This window comes from Panthera onca, chromosome C2 (genome assembly GCF_046562875.1).
Source record: "Panthera onca isolate mPanOnc1 chromosome C2, mPanOnc1 haplotype 2, whole genome shotgun sequence".
NCBI lineage: Eukaryota > Metazoa > Chordata > Mammalia > Carnivora > Felidae > Panthera > Panthera onca.
This window is the reverse complement of record NC_138347.1, coordinates 117,897,810-117,920,803: the sequence shown is the minus strand read 5'-3', so window position 1 is coordinate 117,920,803 and position 22,994 is coordinate 117,897,810. Positions and strand designations below refer to the sequence as shown.

Sequence of the window (22,994 nt, the reverse complement as noted above, 5' to 3'; positions counted from 1 at the left end):
GGATTGTTTCCTTCACTGTGCAGAAGCTTTTTATGTTGATAAGGTCCCAATAGGTCATATTTGCTTTTGTTTCCCTTGTCTTTGGCAACGTGTCTAGTAAGAAGTTGCTGGGGCCAAGGTCAAAGAAGTTGGTGGCTGTGTTCTCCTCTAGGATTTGATTGTTTCCTGTCTCACGCTGAGGTCTTTCATAAGCCATTTTGCATTTATTTTTGTGTATGGTGTGAGAATGGAATATTACTGGGGTACCTGTGTGTCTCAGTTGGTTAAGCATCTGACTTGATTTCAGCTCAGGTCATGATCTTACACTTCATGAGATCGAGCCCTGCATCAGGCTCTGAGTTGACAGCAAGGAACCTGCTTGAAATTCTCTCCCTCTCTCTCTGCCCCTCCCCTGCTTGTGCTTTCTCTCTCTGTCAAAATAAATAAACTTTAAAATATATTTAAAATTTAAAAAAAGAATGGAATATTACTCAGCCATCAAAAAATGAAATCTTGGCATTTGCAACGATGGGGATGGAGCTAGAGTGTATTGTGCTAAGTGAAATAAGTCAGAGAAAGATAAATAATACATGATTTCACTCATATGTAGAATTTAAGAAACAAAACAGATGAACGTATGGGAAGGGTAGGGGTAAGAAGACAAAAGCAAACCACAAGAGACTCTTAATGATGGAGAAACACCAATGGGTTGATGGAGGGAGGTCGGTGGGAAATGGTCTAGATGGGTGATGGGTACTAAGGAGGGCACTTGTTGGGATGAGCAGTTGGTGTTGTACATAAGTGATGAATCACTAAATTCTACTCCTGAAACCAATATTGCACTTTACGTTAACATTTAAATTTAAAAAAAGGAAGAAAGAAAAAAAAGAAAACCTCACACAACGCCTCCATGAGGAAGTTTATGAACCAGGTATTCTCAACAAAAAAACTATTTCATAACACTCCAGTCTTGAGAAGACTAGGTGTGCCCTTTCTCTTACCCACAGAAAAGTGAAACACAGTCTATAAAGACATATCATACAAAATGGTTATCTTGGTTTATTTTTCCTGGTTCCTTTTAAAATGAAATGTTAACCAAAAACACTTATATTCTGTTTTGTTTAGAATATTTACAATATTAGATATATTGTGTTGATTTAAGAACATATATTATGTTGATTTAAGAAATAATTCAATGGTAAAAAAAAGAAATAATTCAAAGGTAATAACTGACAAGATCAAATATATATTTAAAAAATCTTGTAATTTATAATCCCAGCTGCCTCCCAAAGAAGGCTGGGCAAAGAAATGGAAATCAAACTCTGTCTGCAGTGTGCCTCAATATTTTTGAGTATTGAAATACAGTAGGCCCCCTTACCCATGGTTTCACTTTCCATGGTTTCAATTATCCTGGGGTCAACCATGGTCCAGAAGCAGATGATACTCCTTACGGTGAATCATCAGATCAATAGAAGCCTAACACTACATCACACTGCCTGCGTCATTCACCTCACTTCATCTCATGCGCTGGCATTTTATCATCTCACATCATCACAAGAAGGGTGAGTACAGAACAGGAAGATATTTTGAGAGAGAGAGACATCATTCACGTATGTTATTTTTATTACAGCATTTTGTTATAATTGTTCTATTTTATTGCGGTCATTAATCTCTTACTGTGACTGATTTAGAAATTAAATTTTTGCGTAGGTATGTGTATATAGGAAAAAACATAGTATGCATAGCGATTGGTACTATCTGCAGTTTCAGGAATCCACTGGGGTCTTGGAACATATCCTCTGTGGATAATGGGGACTCCTGTATCAGGATAGCAGCTAGGGGATGCTGAATTACACAATATTACTGAAGGAATAAAATTTGGAGCAAGGCAGTAAATGGCAGAGATAGGAAGAGGAAAGGGAAAAGAGCTGATGAGATGCTAGAAAGCCACATGCCCTAAGATGTGACCCATCCCCGTCCCTCTAACCTTCAGTCTACTAAATCTCACAACATTTTTGGTAGATGTGAATTTTTTCTGAAAATTACATGTTTGGATACAGGAGCAAGAACCACAAATGTCATACGAACCAAAACCTTTGATCGGTAACAGAAATTTATGGAATTGGAGAAATATCCTGAGTTTTACTGGCACTTCAAGAACAATGGCCCCAGATGGCAGCTGAGTTACTTATGAGGTAATTTTATTTGTTACAAGGTTTAAAACATTAGGTTAACATTAAAGGGGATATATGTTTAATCCATAGTATAAATTCATTAAATAGTTCACTAAAAGAATAGTAAGTACCTACAAAAGTGTCATATAGTAAGAACATACAAAGATTATTTTGAAAATGTGCATTCCACAATATTGAATTTAAGTCAAAGTAAGAGGCAATTAACACTACAAATTCAAGATAATATTACTGAATTCCACTAGGTTTTAAGAGTTACAAATTACAACTATAGCCCTTCCCTTATCTCTAGGATAACCTAAATGCTTTTCCTTGCCTTATTTCCAAATCCTTATTCATACGTTTTGAAAATTACTTGTAACTTATAGATAGTTATCTTAGATAGATAAACATCTATTGCTAGATATACAGTGGGGCTGTATATAGAGATTAATACTAAGAGATCTTGGATTTTGAAGTAATAACTAAATTCTCAAATTGGCAAATTATATTACATATAGAGTAGGTTAGAAGAGCATAACAGATTTCTTATATATTTTACTAAGCAAAATAAAAACAGTAATTCTAACATTTCACTGTTAGCCATTCTATTTGCTAATTGTGTTCATATATACAAACATACTTAAAAACAATACTGGTCATTTAATAAGCACATACTGTGTTAATATATATAAACACACTTAAAAACAATACAGGTCATTTAATGAGCACATATTAAAGGTATGCTATGCTACTGATAAGAGGATTAATAAGTATTAATAGGAATAGGGGTAATATAATAAATAATGATTAATATCACTATAAGCTGTTAAAGATGGTGTCTTTTTCATACTTCAGTAAATAAAAATAGGTACTGCTGAGTAATAATTATTAGTTCAATACTAAATAAAATCACAGATCTCTGAAATTTTTTTTCAAATTCTAAGAACTTAGATCTCTGTTTGCAATAACTTTTCAAAAGATCGTAGGTTTTATGAATTCTAATTTAAAAATGCCTACAGAGAAAAAAATTCCAAATTTTCCAAATAGATCATAATTCCATCTAGCTTTAAACCGAAAAATAGTCCAACTATAATTGATAAACATTGCGTTTGTGATTGTAACTAATATTAAATACTTCTAATTTTCATCAGGTTGTTTTCTTTTTGACTCCTTTAAAAGAAAACTAATCAGAATTGAAAGTTATAAGGTATAGAAAATAACTTCATGTGATTCCCCTCAATTCACTAAACACAGATAAGTATAGTGTGCCCACATAGACACAGAAAATGATTGCCATTTTAAATAAATTGACATGAATTTTATGTAGTACCTGTTTTGTTCAATCAAAATTTTTAAGGTCCTTGGATTTGTCAAAACAACATCTGCATCGATACTGAAATAATAATCACAGCTTTCATCCTGACGGCAAAAATCCCTAACATTGAAAAGGAAATAGTAATTAGATAAAATATATATTTGCTGGTTAGAAAATGTCAACATAAAGCTTATACATAAAATAAGGTTTCTCTCACATATTTTTTTCTAATTAAAATAGTTAGACAATATCCAAAGGGATAAATATTGTCTTAAATTGCAAAATAGTTTGTCAACATACATATTCATATGTAAATCAACACCAAAAATTTTAGGTTAAGTGAAATACATTTTCAAGCCACTAAAAGATTTAAGACATAAAATATCCAGTCAGAATGACAATTTAGAATTTAGTATTTAGTCCTCTCTGAAAAGGAAACACAATTTATCTCCATGTATTTATCAACAACTTTTTCCACAAATCAAAATGCTTTTTGCGCGCGCGCGCGCGCACACACACACACACACACACACACACACACACAGTGCAAAATCTTGCTTATCCAACAACTTAATTTTAAGTATATTTGGAGATACTAATGTATAACTCTTTAGGTATCAATAATTTTTAATCTTGATTTGCATGGAATTCTAAGATATCTACTCCCCTGCTTATTATCAGGGGTCATGGACTATGATATATGTTCTTCTTGGTAGTGTCTGTAGCATTATTATCAGGAACAACAAAGAAGGAACTACTTGTTATACACGTGAAATGCTTTCAAGTATTATGGTTTTTATATTTGGGGCCCTCTGCTTTCAAGCTCTTCTCCTTCACTGTTAATCCTAGTCCTCACTTTCTGCTACTGTCAGTATGTATCCTTATACCACATTTGTTTCTAAGCAACTGTCATATAGGACAGCAGACATGAAACTTTGCTAAAATTGTGCAAAAATTAGAGAAAATTTTCTTTAAATTTTGTAACTATGTATGGTGACGGATGGTAACTACAGACTTATGGTGGTCATCATTTCACAGTGTATACAAATATTGAATCATTATGTAGCACGTCTAAAGCTAGTATGTTATAAGTGAATTATATCTCAATTAAATAAATGAAATAAATAAAATAAAAACAAAACAGCCAAAATTATTTTAGAAAAAAAATTGAAGGAAGTTTACTACTTGATTTCAAGATTAATATAAATCCCTGGTAATAAAGTGTGGCATTGGTCTAAGATCAATGAAACAGAAAAAAGAGTTCACAGTCACTCATAAATATTCAGCTAATTGATTTTTGACAAAGCCAAGCCAACTAAATAGGAAAAGAAAAACCTTAAAATAAAAAAAGGGTGTTGAAACAACTGTAATTTCATTTGTAAAGAATAAAATTTGATCTCTACTTCACTCCAAACACAAAAATATATTCAGAATGAACTCTAGATTGAAACATCTTAAACATAAATGCTAAAACAACAAAGCTTATAAAAGAAAAATTCCAAAGAACAGTTTCATGACATTGGAATAAGAAAGACTTCTTAAATAGAAAATAAATTCAATAAGCACAAAGCATAAAAGAAAAAAAGAGAGAAATGGAATTTTATTGAAATTCACATTTCTTCTCATCAAAAGACAGCACTAAGAAATTAAAAGACCAAGCCACAGAATGAAACACATATTCACAAAGCATCGTACACATAGACACACACACATACAACCCTCTTCTAGACAGATTATATAATGAACTCCTACAAATTAATAACAAAAAAGACAACCCAATGTAAATGAAAATGCACAAAAAGATTTAAATAGATACTCCACAAATGAAGACATATGAATTAGTCTTCAGGGAATTAAATTACACTTACAATAAGATACACAATAAAGTGGCTAAAATAAAAAAGATGGGCAATATCAACTGTTGACAAACATGGAGCAGACAGAGGTCTGTTACACTGCTACCAGGTGCGTACGATGGTACAACTATCTTGGAGGACTATTCAGTCGTTTCTTATAAAATTAAACATACATCTACTCTAACCCTATGTCCTAGTCTACTCCTTCATATTTTCCTAAAACATACTAAAGCCAAATAGGTCCACATACACATATACACCTCTTATAAGGAATCTTCATTAACAATCTTATTCAAATGGCTCTAAACTGGACATGACCTAATGTCTAGCAACAAGCAAGTGGAAAATGCACTTGTGGTATATTCATATGATAGAATATTAGTTAGCGATGAAAAGGAATGAACTGCTAATAACTACAATGACATGAGTGAATGAGAGAACACTGTGCTGAGCCAAAGAAGCCAGACACAACAGAGTATATTTAAAAAAAATAAATAAATAAAAATAAGTTCTGAATTTGGATCCAAGGTATTCTCCAGTGAATAAACTATGAAACCATCAGTTTGGTCTTTCTGAGGCTTGCTTTCCTGCCTATCCCTTTACTCCCACATCAGGCACTATCCAGCACTCTGAGCTCTGAGCTTCCACAGCACAAGATGAGAAGTCACCATAACTCATTCACCTTTTTCTCAGCAGGACTTAACCCACTGCTGGCATATCCAATCAACATTCATGGAGAAATCATTGTTTTTATTATTATCAGAATTTTACTAGTAAAATTGCAGTCTGCAGTATTAAAGGGGCTAAACAAAGGACCTAAAAAATTTCTTCTGAGGGTTATAGTATTATCTAGATCATTCGGTGACTAGAAAGGAGGAATACCCTTTTCAGTCTGAAACACACACTTTTACCACGCAAACCTTCAGATAGTCAACATCTAAATCACTGTTCTATCAGTCATACTATTCATTTGTCTGAATCACTTTTTTATTTCTTATTTTAATTAATCTCTACCCCCAATGTGGGGCTGTAACTCACAACCCAGAGATCAGGGGTCACATACTCTTCTGACTGATCCAGCCAGGAGGACCTGTCTGAGTAATTTTAAAAATCTTGATCTAAAGTCCAGATAATAGTCTGATTAAATATGTTGACCCTTACCCATAATATATCTTTCCATCTCTCTCTATATGTAATATCCATTGGCTTTTGCACATAAATACACACAAACACAGATAGAGTCTAACATTCGAGGTGTGCTCATGAACATACGCAAACAGACATGCACACAAGACAGTCGAGACACCCAAGTTTAGGATACTAATTTTGAAGAAAAGTTGTTTTTCTTTAAGCTTCTTTAGTAGAAATTGTTTAACGTAAATTGATTAAAACATACATTTCTTACTTGACACATCCCCAAAGGCAAGGGAATTAAAAGCAAAAATGAACTACTGGGACCTCATGAAGATAAAAACTTCTGCACAGCAAAGGAAACAATCAACAAAACTAAAAGGCAACCGATGGAATGGGAAAGGATATTTGCAAATGACATATAGGACAAAGGGCTAGTATCCAAAATCTATAAAGAGCTCACCAAACTCCACACCCGAAAAACAAATAACCCAGTGAAGAAATGGGCAGAAAACATGAATAGACACTTCTCTAAAGAAGACATCCAGATGGCCAACAGGCACATGAAAAGATGCTCAACGTCGCTCCTTATCAGGGAAATACAAATCAAAACCACACTCAGATATGACCTCACGCCAGTCAGAGTGGCCAAAATGAACAAATCAGGAGACTATACATGCTAGAGAGGATGTGGAGAAACGGGAACCCTCTTGCACTGTTGGTGGGAATGCAAATTGGTGCAGCCGCTCTGGAAAACAGTGTGGAGGTTCCTCAAAAAAAATAAAAATAGACCTACCCTATGACCCAGCAGTAGCACTGCTAGGAATTTACCCAAGGGATACAGGAGTACTGATGCATAGGGGCACTTGTACCCCAATGTTTATAGCAGCACTCTCAACAATAGCCAAATTATGGAAAGAGCCTAAATGTCCATCAACTGATGAATGGATAAAGGAATTGTGGTTTATATACACAATGGAGTACTACGTGGCAGTGAGAAAGAATGAAATATGGCCTTTTGTAGCAACGTGGATGGAACTGGAGAGTGTGATGCTAAGTGAAATAAGCCATACAGAGAAAGACAGATACCATGTTTTCACTCTTATGTGGATCCTGAGAAACTTAACAGAAACCCATGGGGGAGGGGAAGGAAAAGAAAGAAAAAAAAAAGAGGTTAGAGTGAGAGAGAGAGCCAAAGCATAAGAGACTCTTAAAAACTGAGAACAAACTGAGGGTTGATGGGGGGTGGGAGGGTGGGGAGGGTAGGTGATGGGCATTGAAGAGGGCATCTTTTGGGATGAGCACTGGGTGTTGTATGGAAACTAATTTGACAATAAATTTAATAAAATAAAATAAAATTAAATTAAATTAAATTAAATTAAATAATTAAAATATAAAAAATTTTAAAAATTTAAAAATTTAAAAATTTAAAAATAAATAAAAAAGAACATGGCCTGTTTCTGACCCTATCACAGTCAAGGATTGCTTTTCAGCTTTTTCAAATTCTGTCTTCCCATTGTTTCATTTGAAAACTTTCTGTTCTGTTTTGTTTTTTTCTAGGTTTATTGAGATATAATGGACACTTATCATTGTATAAGCATAAGGCAGACAATGTGTTGATTTGATACTTTTATATATTGCAAAATGATTACAACCATAGCCTTAGCTATGACCTACATCCCGTCACACAGTAACCATTTCTCTTTCGTTGTGAGGTCATTTTAGATCTACTTTCTCAGCAGCATTCAACTATGTGATACAGAATTATGAGCTATAATCATCATGCTGTACATTAGCTCTTGGTAGTTTAATTTGATTACTGCTGATGAATTACTACTTTGTGCCAGGCCCTGTGCTAGGCACTGAGACTTAAAGAAAAATGGGACACAGTTCCTGCCCATGAAGATTTCTAGCTCCTCCACTAGCTGGCTGGGCAGACTTGCTTAACATATTTAACCTCTCTGTTTCCTTGTCTAGAGACTGAAAATAAAAAGAACCAATTCATAGGTTATTGAAAGGAATAAATAAGATACTACATGCAAGGTATTTACCACAATGCCTCACACAGTATAAGCACTCATATATAGTAGTTACTATCATACGAATTAATTACTCATATATAGTAGTTACTATCATCTGAATACTATCATCATCATCTAATATGGTAGTTAATATTTTATTAAGGGCTCACTGCAATGCTGTCTTTAAAGTATCTTCACCAATTTTGCCTGTTGAAAGTAATTTCTCCTTTTCCTTTTCTTAGTACTTTACATCCTGAATTACTTCTTCCATTCACTTTTGTTAAAGATAATTGCACCTGTATCGTTAATGTCCACTAAACTGTGGGCTCCTTGAGGGCAGAGACTATTTCTCATTTATTTCCATTCATTCATTATTCATCATTTATTCATTCATTTGACAAGCATACATTATAACCATCTGTTATATACCAAGCATTATGCTAGCCACTGGAAATATAGCAAAGAACAAGAAAGTCATAGTCTGGTCCTTGCTATCAAGTTTGGTAGTAGAGATAGAGAAACAGGTGATTACTGACCAGCCTATAAAAGGAGTAGGCATAGGGATTTATTAGGAAAACAGAAAACAAAAAAACATACATTCCCATGTTTCTGGCTTCAGCTTGACTTAGGTTTTCTTCTGGTCCTACTATTTTTATAGTACTGATTTCATGTTTAGCTTTATCAAAAAATACCTTGATGTCCTTTTCATGATAAACTTCCTGTAACATATTTTAAAAGTCAAAAATTAGTGCCAAAATGACAATAGGATGACTGAAGTGTTCATACACAGGGATGGCATCCCATTCAAAGTTGTCAATTCCACAATTCACATTATTTCCTCAATTAGAGATGAAATGATAACCTATATTAAACAAATTCAATTTCAATATCACATGAAAAATCTAAAGTAGATACATAGCAATATTTTTTTCAATAGAAGATATTTCAAAATTCTTCTGATGTCCACTCCTAGACAGGTCCTCGAATCAATATTTAAATCCTGGCTGCTATAAAATGCTCTAACTTAAAGGAAAATGGTTTGTGGCCTGAGAATCTTAGACATGTGCTTTAAAATATCCATAAAAATGCCTACTAAACCTAATAGATATTAATCTAAGTTATAAATACAATCATATTTTATAAAATAAATATTATAATACTCTTTAAAGCCAGAGAGAAAAATTAATGGTCACATATGAAATTGTGTTTTTACAAAAAGAAGGTAAAGTTTAACAAAATTTTATCAATAAGGAAATATAATGGGAAAATTATCAACATATAAGTCATCAAATTAGTGTGATTCAACTGTGCTAAAATTTAGATAAGATTATCTAACATAGATAATCCAACATTAGAGCATTTCAGAGCTTTTTATGTATCAAGTCTCACTAAGTATTTTTGAAAGCTTTCCACAGCTTGTTAAAACTACTTATAAAGCATAAAAGCTACACAGAGTTCATTTTATATATAAAAAAGGGGGGGAGGCAAAATCCTCTGCCATTAAGAAGGTCCTAAAAAAGGAAGAAGACCTAAATAAAAGACACAATACATAAAAACAAAACACTTTAATGTATATAAATACATTACAAAGCATTTTTTTTTAATTTTAACATTTATTTATTTTTGAGAGAGAGAGAGACAGAGCATGAACGGGGGAGGGGCAGAGAGAGAGGGAGACACAGAATCGGAAGCAGGCTCCAGGCTCCGAGCCATCAGCCCGGAGCCCGACGCGGGGCTCGAACTCACGGACCGTGAGATCGTGACCTGAGCTGAAGTCGGACGCTTAACCGACTGAGCCACCCAGGCGCCCCAACATTACAAAGCATTTTACAGAGCAAATGCTCAACGATTTACCCTTCTAAACTTTTTTTAGCTATGAAACTTTTTCTATGAATTTAAAATATTCCCTGGAAAAGGCAAATGATAAACTGACATGAACGTTAGGAAGAAAGAACAATATTAAACCAAAAGCATTAGGACAATAGGGAGAAAACAGTATACTTCACACCTATTGCATTTTTCTAGAATATGTTAAGTGTCAATTGTTTTAACAGGAAAGAGACAAATATATGGGAAAATTCTGAGAAAAGGGTCTTTAAGTTTAGATTACATGTGGGAGGGTTGGGGAGGTTCTGTATATTTTTGGAGGAAATGACAGTATCAAAATCCTTTGGGGAGAGCATGCCATTATGTGATTATCAAAACAATACTATATCTGGAAGCGATTTCAAGTTCTGATGCTATGGTATTAGCTTAAGTTGCAAACAATTTAATGACCAGTTCCATAAAAGAAAATTCCATAAAACCCAAAGGCAAGGAATACAAGGACCTTTGACATTTCTTCACATATATATTAAGTTGAGCCATATGAAATGAGCTGATATTCAACCATTTTTGATCTACAAAACTGAGTTTCACGTGGCTCATTCCAATATTATGATAGTTTACAGATTCTAAAATCCTTAGGTACGACATAAGCAGGACAGTAATTACTCCAAAAATTCCCCACTAAATTTATATGAGTAAATAATAACACATATTTCCAAAGAAGATAAAAAATAATTTTCATATAAAATATTCATTGCTCAAATACTTACTTTATTATGAATAAAGAGTTTAAGTGCTTCTTTTGGGTAATCCAGTGTCAACAATATGTCCAGAAATCGAGGTAGGAAAGGGGTTGGTTGTTCAATAAAAACGCCTATTGTTACATTTGGATGGACCTTTGTTTTAAGGCAAACATGAAAACAAATTATTATTATTTTAGATTTATTCTTAATTTTATTTATTCTTAATTCTTAATCTTAATCAATATTAATCTTAATTCTTAATCAATACAACATAAAATATACTGGCAATATCATTTCAATATAATCTGCTAAATCTGAATTGACTCATGGCAATTCGCTAACATGTAAAATACAATCTTAAGGCCTCCATCAAAGTGATTTTACTCAATAACATATTGGCATTATGACTTAGGTTTGAAGAGGAAACTCACTATCCTATTTATTACATGGATGTAATAAAGGATATTGCTTACTCTATTATTCAGTGCTTCCTTTATGATAGTCTTTAAAGAAATGTCCTTCAGTTCTGAATCTATTTTGACATCTTCATGTAAGAAGCCATAATGCTAATTGTGTTTCTCTTTTGGTTTCCATGGCTTGGAAGTCCCGCATTTAATTTGTAGCTCAAATAAAGCAACCATGGAGTTCTTGAGCCTTTATTTCTATCCTTGAATATTTCCTTTAATCTCATTTTATGGACAGTACTTTATTTTGCTTCATTATTATACACGAGAAAACTATAGTTTACCTTGTTCTATTTTTATAGATTTTCAAAAACCTGTTTGGGTATGTATTATAGGATAGTTTATCTTTCATTCATTGCATGAAAACTTTCGAAATACTCTTTATATTGGTCAGTCCTTGTGATAAGCAACATTTAGGACAAAGAGTGAAATTTCCTGTCTTGAAAAATTTACAAATGGTTGGGGAAGACAGAAACATAAGTTAATGGCCATGTAATAGTGTTATTACCAAAACTATATGAAAGATTTCTTTATAATGCCTTTTTTAAACATGTCTTGAGGCAGCTGGATGGCTCAGTCAGTTGGGTGTCCGACTTCTGCTCAGGTCGTGATCTCACAGCTTGTGAGTTCAATCCCCACATCAGGCTCTCTGCTGAATGCTTAGAGCCTGGAGCTTGCTTTGGATTCTGTCTCCCTCTCTGTCTGCCCCTCCCCTGCTTGTGCTCTGTCTCTCTCTCTCTCTCTCAAAATATAAATAAACATTTGAAAAAATTAAGAAAATTAAAAATAAACATGTCTTAAAACCTGAATTTAAGGATTAAAATTTTTTAGAAATATCATATATGTTAAGCGCTGAATGAGGTACCTCTTTTCCCATCTTTTCACACATGATGCCTCATATATTTCTGTTATCTGGATTATAAGTTAATATTTGTTTGCACTGAAGCATACCTTGTACACTGTTCTACTTCTTTATAAATTCATTCACTCACCCAAATATTTATTATTGAATAAAAAAATCCAAACAACTAAAGACAAAATATCTACCCTCTGGGAGTTCTCAATTTAATAGAGGAAATAAGTGAAAAGTAGATCACAACTCTCCCTTATCAAATGATATAATACATTTCATTTACATTTCATAATAAAATAACCTTAGAAGTTATTTATTATTCCAAATTTACACATGAGGAAAATGGGATTTAGAGAAGTTGAGCAACTCAGAACACATAATTAACAGGTAAAGACCTGGGTTTCAACATGCTACAATTTCATTATCCATCTAAGTTGGCTTTATATACTAATGATAATACAACAGTTAACACTGATTGAAGGCTTAGCACTGCATATGTATATACAATTTATAAATATAAATATCATTTATATATGTATAAAGTTTCATTTAACCCTCCCTTTCTTTATATAGAAAGAAACTTACCTATGTCCCACATCCAAGAATATGGTAGGCCTGAGATCTTAACTACCCATATAATTTTAATTTTTATATCCTTATTGCATAGTAACTAATATGTAAAACATATAAAAAATCTGTCTAGCAAAATATAATAGCTTTCCTTTCTAACATATTTTATCAGTCTGTCAGACAAAAGAGCTTAAGAAACAAGTGATTTACTCCTATATGCAAAAACTAATAGTGATAAGATAAAAAATTTTAAAGTAAATATTTTTCTATCTTTGCACCAGAAAGTTTATGTAAAAGGAGACCGAACAGATAAAAAGCATTAACCCACCCTCCAAAGGACAACACTACTTTCTGCAGAAAAGATCAGGTTGAATTTTTAAACATCATGATGCAGCTTCATTCAAAAATATTCTGGCATTCTTTCCGGATAGGAAACATTCAGTTTGTTATTTGAGAGACCGGCCAAAAAGTCTTATTTTCAAGGAAAGTAAGGCTCTATTCAGAAGCTCCTATATATGCACAAGTTACTCTTTGTCCTCCTTTCAGACAGTGATAAGCATAGAAAGTAGTTAAATTCAGGAGCTTTGGTTCTATACAGTGAGAGTATTTTATATTTGCATGGACCCAGGAGTTGCCAGAACTACATTACTGGGAATTTTATTTTTGCTTATATTGGTTCTACTTATCTGGCATGCTGTAGAGACTCAGTAAACCTATGATGAATGAAGGAAAGAATCAGCCTTAATGACAAAATCATCCCTAGAATCCAACTGCTCATATATGTAATAACAGTTTTCTAAGTTACAAGAGCAATTTTTTGGAAGAAATACGTTACTATAGAATACACTAGAACTGCTCTGGTGGATGACAGAAGAAGAATGCATGCAAATGTTCTACAGATAAATATTATTTCTAATTGCTCGCTTACCCTCAAACTAGTTATAATTCTCTATGAAATATGCCTATAAGTAGCACTGTGTCTGGCATATAATGTGTATATGACATCTAGGCGAAATTGCAGTGGTCAAGAATACAGGGTCTAGGGTCAGGCTGCCTAAATTCAAATCCCACCTTCAACGCCTAAAAAAACTGTGTGCCCTTAAGCAAGTTACTTAATCTGTGTGTCCCTCAGTTTTTCATTTGTAAAACTGTGTCAACAGCACTACCTACTTAAGAGATTTTGTGAAGTTTAGTTGGAGTATTTTATGTAAAATACTTAAAACAATTCTTAGTTATATAATCATATATTATTTTTTAACTCATCAAATTTAAAAATCAAGCACAGATAACATTAGTCAATACAAATGCTGAAGCATTTTTTTCCTCGATGCTTTGACTAAGTTGGCAGACTAAAAACAAGGGCAGCCAATCATAATAAGATTAATACTAAATATTAACAACCAAGCTTCTTTTATTGGGATCAATTACTAGCCAGTTTTACTCTCAAAAACAGTTCAGAAATACAAAACTCTAGCAATTTTCTGTGTCATCCTGTTTTAACCATATAAATGCATTATCTACCATATATCAAAACTATAAGCTAATGTTCTTTCAACAAATCACTGCACTTCCTGACACTATACTTTTTATTTCTACATTTCACACATTTCCACTCACATCTACTGTAGACAAGTCAATTGTATCCAAGTCACAAAGAGTGCAGCCATTATCCTGTGTCCATGCATTAGGTACATAGTTTCCAAAATAATTCAGGAGAATCTAGTAAATGAAGGAAAACTGTATTAAAGAAAGTAAGCCTCTCCCATCAATGTGCTTTCATTCTATAAACATCTAACTTCAAAGCAGGTTTTCTGCATTAGGTATATTCTTTAATAGTTCTACTAATATGTAAGACCTAGAGGTTTATACTGAACTAAATTCGTTCCAGACAATGAGTCATAAAACCAGGGCAAACTTTGTCTAGAAATGCCAAAAACTGCATTATAAATCATAAAGGTCATTGTATTTCATTATGTAAGAAACAATACCAGATGAGACACAATTAAAGAAATATGTAAATAATGAAACACAGAGATTTAATTGAGCTAATGAGACTTACCAAAAACAATACTAATGAGAACAGTCACATGAATAGTAATTTAGTAATAAGACATATATGTTTAGGGGCGCCTGGATGGCTCAGTCGGTTAAGCGTCCGACTTCAGCTCAGGTCACGATCTCACGTTCCATGAGTTCGAGCCCCGCATCGGGCTCCGGGCTGATGGCTCGGAGCCTGGAGCCTGCTTCCGATTCTGTGTCTCCCTCTCTCTCTGCCCCTCCCCCGTTCATGCTCTGTCTCTCTCTGTCTCAAAAATAAATAAAACGTTAAAAAAAAAAAAAAAAAGATAATATATGTTTAAAGGCCCAGGGCAGACACCTATGGTGAATGGGGCAGTGCCAGACGATCGCCACTCAAAACAAGTTTTATATATACTTTATCACCAAAAAGCACTAACCTCTTCCAGGAAACCATGCTACCTACCATAAACTAGGCTTCTGGGCAGTGGTTCGGGGGGCACTGACTTCAGGAAAAGAAAGTCTGCAGTTTAAAACAGATCTACAACAAGGCCCTAATTACTGCCACCCCACAATTATTAACAGTAAACTGAAGTACACTACTGCTTTTCTCCCCCCACCCCCCGCCCCCGCCCTCTGCTACCCCTTTTAGGTCACTCAGGGCATCTCCTTTTTAACTTTTCTCCCTCTGCCCTTAGGCATCATTGGAGATCATTTCACCTGTAAAATCTAAGTCCCTTTGTGTGTTTTGGCTGAAGAAGAAAGTGAGGGAAGGTAGATGGAGGAGAGACATAAATACACTAAAATATGCTCTGAGCCCTCAAACAAATCTTGAGTATCCCCAGAATGTAAACATTTTCAGGAAACTTGTGCGGATTTACTTATAGGTAAGATGAACTCAAAAGGGAAATGTGTTAATACATTAAGTATGATGGCCAAAAATGTACAGAAGTGCCTACTGGATTTTTCTAGCTTCCTAAGTCCCTGAAAGATCTTATGGTGCAGAATAGATGTAGTAATTAGTACCATTTTACCAGATTCCTCTCAAATATATGGGATGCCATCTAAATATCTCTATTGTACTAAAACAAATGTTGTTGAAATGATACAGTATTAATTGCAATGGGAAAATCTTTGTACTATGCAGATATTGTAGATATAGTTACATTCAATTTGTAGATTACAATCATAAGACATCGAAAGTAATTCATTCACATCTCTTTTGAACTACATGATAATTCAGGAAACAAATTACAAGGCAGGAAACATGTACTTATTAAATTCATTAATGACATTTCAAGAGTCAATGTGGTCATTTTAAGGTGCCTCTAGCGCAAAAAAAAAATTACTGTTGTCAAATTACAAATGCAAACATTAAACATTCATATTCCATACAATAATATGGTTTTGAAGGAAGAAAACAGATTCATGTGAAATTGGATCCTGTCCTAAATATTATTTCTAAAAGAAATTTTAAGAAATTTAAGGCTAGAGAAAAATATAACTTATTTTAAATGTCCTGGAAAAGAGTTTTTCTTTAAAGGGAGAAAAAAAATCCCCCATAGTTGGCCATATCTAAAAGCCCCATCTCTGTGTAAAGGCTGGCACTTTCCTCATCTCAGAAATCTCATAAAAATTAAATATTTATTTCATGAATTATTGATCAGTCTATTAGAATCCTTATGTGAATATGAAAATGATCAATATCTTTTCAAAGGTTAGAGCATAAAAGGTATTACTTTTAGTTTTCAGAATTAAAACTTTATTTTCTAACCTTTCCACGTTCTACTCCTTACCTCAATTTAATTTTCATAGATAATTAAGATATTTTAAAAACATTACTTTTGACTGGAAACCTTTCTCTTTTGGATCGCTCACTACACAGGCAGAAGTTATCCATCGCCAACCCCCACCTTCCATTTACATCTGTTTTCTTCATTAAAATCTGCAGACATTTATGCTGGCAGCTTTGGAAAGTGCAGAAAACTGTTTATGTAGTTAGGCTGTTCCAGGCAGTCCCCAGCTACTAGGTGGTAGTACTTTCCTGATCCTTCTTTCACAATATCAAAATGTTTCCAGAGATGATGTCATTTCATTGGCAGAGAAACTTTTCCAACCAAATCTTTTCTTTCTTTCTTTCATTTTCCCAAATCATCCAATTATTCAAGGTCATAGTGACCCAAGCATTTGTGTTTTTATGTACAGGATTAACATCCCTATTTTTATTGTAAATCAAATTAGTTTCAGAAATGTTTGTTTTCACGTGCAAATCAGGTGATCCGATCTTCTGTTCAATTTTAGCTTGTATAAAACTACCACCAATTTCATGATTACCTTAACAGGTATATTATCTGATATGTAAAAGAAAAGGTTAGGTGTTAAAGTAAGCATCTTTTAATGTGTTATGAACAATAAATGAGCTTCAAAAATAAAAAGTAAAGCTTCAAGCCAGAAATCATAGTTTCTGTCTAAAAATTTATTAATATTAGATTGTATGTATCTAGCCAAGTGAGAAAATAATTATGTAGAATACAGAAATATATTGTAAATAAAGTGTTACTTAAGAAACACAAAATTATTTACATATCATTATGAAAATAAATGAAAAGTATAAATGCTCACAGATACAGACTAAAAAGACAAAAAAAACCTTAAAGCAATCATGAATAAAACAGTATCAAGGGGTAGTGAGATTATAATTGATTTTTTAAGCTACTTATAATTTTTTTTTAGTGTTTATTTATTTTTGAGAGAGAGAGAGAGAGAAGAGTCCAAGCTGGGGAGGGGCAAAGAGAGAGGGAGACACAGAATCTGAAGTAGGCTCCAGGCTCTGAGCTGTCAGCACAGAGCCCAACATGGGGCTCGAACTCACGAACCATGAGATCATGACCTGAGCTGAAGTCAGATGCTTAACCGACTGAGCCACCCAGGCGCCCCTAAACTACTTATAATTTAAAAATTACTCTTACTAACAGCATGAGATTTAGAGAAATTAACTTTAATAACTTTGGTCTGTAAACATATTAAAAATAATTTATCATTTCCAGATTATGCATATATTTTTAAATGAAAAAAATGGCTTAAATATTATCAGTTAGGTCATTGTTATGGTTCAAAGCCACTGCCATTATAATCACCCCTTAGCTAAATAAAATAGTAAGTAAAATAAACTTATAAAAATTCATAGAAAATATCCTTTTGCCTTTAATGATGGTTTAAAAAAAAAGTTTCTATCTAGAGAATAATCTGCTTTCTTTCCCATTAGCCTGGACACAGGGGAAAATGTAATACATTCATGTGCCTTTAACTTTAACATAATATTATTAAATTAGATATTAGCGCTAAGTAAATGCTTATTTACATAATCTTTTCTCAAATGTTTATGTTATCACAAGTTTAATTTTTATAATAAAAAACTTGCTTCATTCTTTGTTGTCAAATAGAATCACAGGAAGGTAGACCAGATAGGATCATGTCAGAGAAAATATAATAGGATCATCACACTGCTTGAAATTCCAGAAATTGTGACAGCCCAAACTGAGAATGTTTCTTAGAAGACCTAAAACAGGTCTTTCTAAATGGACTAAGGATTAGGGCTCCTTTTCTCATGAGAGGTCCTAAATTAATCACTCTGTAAAACTTTAGGCAGTATCATCCTGAGAATTCAGGAGAAACTGGTGATGACATCACAACCACTGAACATCAGGGCTTGCCCACAAAAGCTTAACGCTCAGGGCCATGCCCCCTCTTTAAAGACATTTACATTTGATTTAGAAAATTACCAAGAAGACACAGCACCCTATGTGGTTATAGGAGATGTCTGGTTGAACAAGCCCTTGTCTAAATGGCACCAAGGATATCAGACAGAGGGCTAAAATAGACACTGTGTGCATGCACACGTACAAACACGTACGCACACACACATGTATTGCAAAGGACGCTTCATAGACAAAAGATGTGCATTTATCTGCTTAAGGAAAAGTTACAGGGATCCACATCAGTTTTATGACTTTTTTTGCCCTGCCAAAAAATAATCTGCCTTACCACTCCCAAGAATAATGCTAGGTCATTAGATTGTTTATAAATTCCGACATTTACTGAAAGGTTAATATATGCTAGATACGTGCTGGAGCCTGCGGAAACAAAAAGTAAACAGGATAGGTATGGTTTCTATAATTCCTAGGCTAAAGGCCCAGTAAGTAAGAGAGACAAAAAAAAAAAAAGTAAATCCATACCTGTCTAGCGTGTGGTATTAGATATTGTGATGGACAAAGTTCCAAATACTATAGAAAGCATGCAGGAGATCTGAGAAGTAAAGACTAAGCTGAGGTCTACAAGATGAAGAGGATTTAGTAGGTGGGTAGAGCAAGTGGGATTAGGGGCAAAGGATTCCAGGGTTCAAAGTTCAAAGGAATTCAGTACGTAGGAGTGGGGGGAGAGAAAGAGGGAGAGAATGAGTATGAGAAATGTTCGTGTAGATATCTGTAGTGTCAGGAGTGGGGAAGTAGATGGAAGAATGGACTGGTGATCACTAAACCAGGAGTGAAATTTTAAAAGAGTTTTACAAGGCAAGGTGAGAATTTGGCTCTTTACACCTAAGTCTACAGAGGGCATTATACAGGTGACTGATGTGACTGACTTTCTGCTTCAGCACAATGCCCTAGGTTCCAGGCTTCTGGTGGGTGGTTTGCTAGGGGTGGCAGGGTGCAGGTGGCCTGAACTAAGGAAGCTGTCACTGGCACTGAGAAAATTAGACAAACCACCATGTACAGGAATCAGAAAAAAACAGCTCTTGGGTTGGGAGTGGGAAGCACTTAGAGCCAAAACAAGACCCACGTTCCCATGAACCAGCTGGCCAAAAGAGGAGGCAGAGCTGAAGGTCTTGAGTTCAGGTCTTCATATGATACACAAAGCTACCAACTGGGTATTCAGACCTGGAGCTTGAGAAAGATACAGGAGCTAGAGCAAGGATTTGAAAATCATCAGCATCACAAGAGGATTGGCTGACATAGGAAGGAAGCAAATTAACCAAGAATTTGTGTAGAAACGAAAGGTGTCTCAGAGAGATACCTATGGAACACTTAATTCAAACAAGAAAGGAAAAAGATCGCTCCCACCACCCTTGAGCTACCCCACCCATATGATGTCTTAGTTTGTTTTTTTTTTTTAATGTGTATTTAAAAAAAAGAAAAAGAGAGAGATTTAAGAGGCCAGAAAATCAGTAGACAAACCAGCAGAGAATGGTGCAAAGGGAAAGAGTGTTTATTTCAAGTAGGATCAAACGGGATCAACATGGTCAAATGTTATCTCTGAGTCAAGTAAAATGAGGGCTAAAGAGGATGTCTCAACAGACCTTGGCAGGAGCATTTCTTGGTGTGGTGGGAAGAGGAACAGAGGTGGCAGTAAGTTGCCTCTACTTTAAAGTGTGTGGCTGTGAAGGGGAGGAAAAAGGCAGGCAGGCTCGAAGGCAAAAGGATTGAGGAGGATGGTTTAGTTTGTGCTGCCTTGGCTTTGTTTTAAGATGGGAAAGACTTGAGGGTCTTTACATCGCTAACGAGTAGGAGAGGATAGATCTGGGAAAGTGATACAAGACAGAGAAAGGAGTGCCCCCAGCCAGACTGCAGGAGGGCTGGAATGGGACAATACGCAAGTTGTAAAGATTAACTAGAGGGGAAGAGGAATCTTCTTCTTCCATTTTGAGGGTGAACAAGCTGCCAGTGTGAGCTTTCCCTTGCCCTGCTTCCCATGCATATAGCTTTTACTGGAATTCACACTACTCAATCCTCTGAAACAGCAGAGGACATCTCCCCATCCCCTCTTCCCACAGTGCACATCTGTTCATCTCTTTTCTAGGTACTTACAAACTAGGCATCTCGGTTTCTCAGAACACTGTTTCAAGCACACATCTGTATCTCAAACTTATCTAAACATTTTGCAGTCAATAACATTCTCAGCAAGCTCAATGATGTATATCTGAAAAGCATCTAAAATTTCATTAGTCGCAATATGTCTTTCTCAACTATAACCCATCAACCTTGGTATTAAAATAAGTGCAAGAAGAAGCTTCCAGCCACACAGTGACACCTCAATATTTAACAGAGTTGTTAACTCAGAAAATGGTGCATTGGGGCGCCTGGGTGGCTCAGTCGGTTGAGCATCCGACTTCGGCTCAGGTCATGATGTCACAGCTTGTGAGTTCGAGCCCCGCATAGGGCTCTGTGCTGACAGCTCGGAGCCTGGAGCCTGCTTCTGCTTCTGTGTCTCCCTCTCTCTCTGCCCCTAACCCACTCACATTCTGTCTCTGTCTGTCTCAAAAATAAATAAACATTAAAAAAAAAATTAAAAAAAAAAAAAGAAAATGGTGCATTAATGACCTCAGCATCTCCTATTCAGATAGGATATCCTGTATGAGGAAAATATGGCTCATTCTCAAGTTTGCTGTTATTCTTAAACAGTAATGTGTCAAAAATAGAACGAAAAAGTATCACTTTGCTCAAGAAAAATCATCATTTGATTAATCTGAAGGAAACCACATAATACACAGTGTAAAGATGAAGCCAGTAGATTGCTGGCACTAAAATAGAGACTCTTAAAGATACTAAAAAAGAGAAGTAGAAGGAGGAGAAGGTAAAGGAGGGGGGAGAAGAAGATGACACACCACATACTGCTCTGTAGTAAGGAAACAGGGAAAAGTCACTGTGACTCACCTTGGTGGGTCCATTTCCATTAAGTGCCACTGGTAATGTTTCATAAAATACATTCTTAGCTCTGGCTTTGCCATTTTCAAATTTTAAAACAACTTCATCTGGGTTAAAAAGGAAAAAAAAACAGATTGTAGTCATTTAAAATGTGTGTGTATTCATATGCACATATACATGTCTACATCTATCTATACCTTCTTGTTGTTATAAAATTTCTCACGAATGCTATTCCATGTGCTACAACACTTTTAGAAATTTTGCCTACTTTAGGTCCGCAGAGCACCTCAACCACTCCAACCCGGCACCCGCAAACTGGGGTGCTAAGACACTGACCGGGGTGTCTGGCCGGAGAAAAGTATCTTTGCCATCCTGCCTCCAAGGGCTCTTGATAGTAATGTGATCCCAGATGAGCTAAATTATTATCTCAATTTATTCAACTATAAAAATGGGATCTTTGCCTGCCTTTCAAAGTTATTATGAAGATGATAACAATACAAATATGGCAAATAGAACACTGCCAGACATAAGCAAGGTTTCTGCAGTTGGCCATCATTGATAGTATTTCCAGTTCTTGAAAATCAGGCCTAATGCAAATACCAGGAATACACAAGTCAGATGGGAGCAGGAACAGCTGTTTTTTTGTTGCTGTTTCCAGTTCCTTTCCTCACATTTCCTAAGCACTTCAAACTAAATGCTTTCCATTCTGAGAAACTTTTTAGTGCATGAACTGCCTTGAAGAGTTGTACTGAATTACAATGTATTTTTAATCTTTAAAGTATTAATGCATTAGTGAATTAGTGTATTTTTATTTTCAGTATATTGGTTAATTTAATGGATTTATTTTTACCAAGAAATATATCTATCTAGGAAAACACACACAGGCATACACACACACACACACACACACACACACACACAAACACACACCCACACACACACACACACACACACACACACACATACACACACACACACACCCCACAGTATGTGTGCCTGGTTACCAATTACCATTTAAGCTAGGTAAAGTACTCCAATACTCTAATATTCCTCATTAATTCACAACACAGAGAACTTACACGGAAAACTGTGTAATAATAAGGTATCATTAAATTAAAAATATATCTCCAGATGGTGAGACACTAAATTCTAAATTACCTAAAGCTAGAAGCTTATCTTTTTTACACTAGTCTTAAGAAATGATTTTCAGTAAATGTATTTCACGATGTCAAACTAAGCTCAAGTCCATTGTTTTTTAAAAGTTGTAATATCTACACAGTAAACCTTAACCACAGCCCCAAAATGGATATAATACAGGACAGACAGTTGAAAACACAGGTGTTCATT

At 34.7% G+C, this 22,994-nt stretch overlaps 1 protein-coding gene across 2 annotated transcripts in view; it reads right to left on the bottom strand.

Annotated features, from left to right (window-relative positions):
- Nucleotides 1-22,994, bottom strand: part of PLOD2 (procollagen-lysine,2-oxoglutarate 5-dioxygenase 2) — a 100,294-nt gene that overhangs the window by 13,507 nt on the left and 63,793 nt on the right. For both annotated transcript variants that reach the window (XM_060638884.3, XM_060638883.3), the window contains exons 7-11: nucleotides 21,657-21,754; nucleotides 14,551-14,652; nucleotides 11,074-11,199; nucleotides 9,074-9,195; nucleotides 3,484-3,588 (exon numbers count right to left, since the gene is read on the bottom strand). In XM_060638884.3, coding sequence (XP_060494867.1) covers nucleotides 3,484-3,588; nucleotides 9,074-9,195; nucleotides 11,074-11,199; nucleotides 14,551-14,652; nucleotides 21,657-21,754 — 553 coding nt within the window. The remainder of the gene's footprint in view (nucleotides 1-3,483; nucleotides 3,589-9,073; nucleotides 9,196-11,073; nucleotides 11,200-14,550; nucleotides 14,653-21,656; nucleotides 21,755-22,994) is intronic.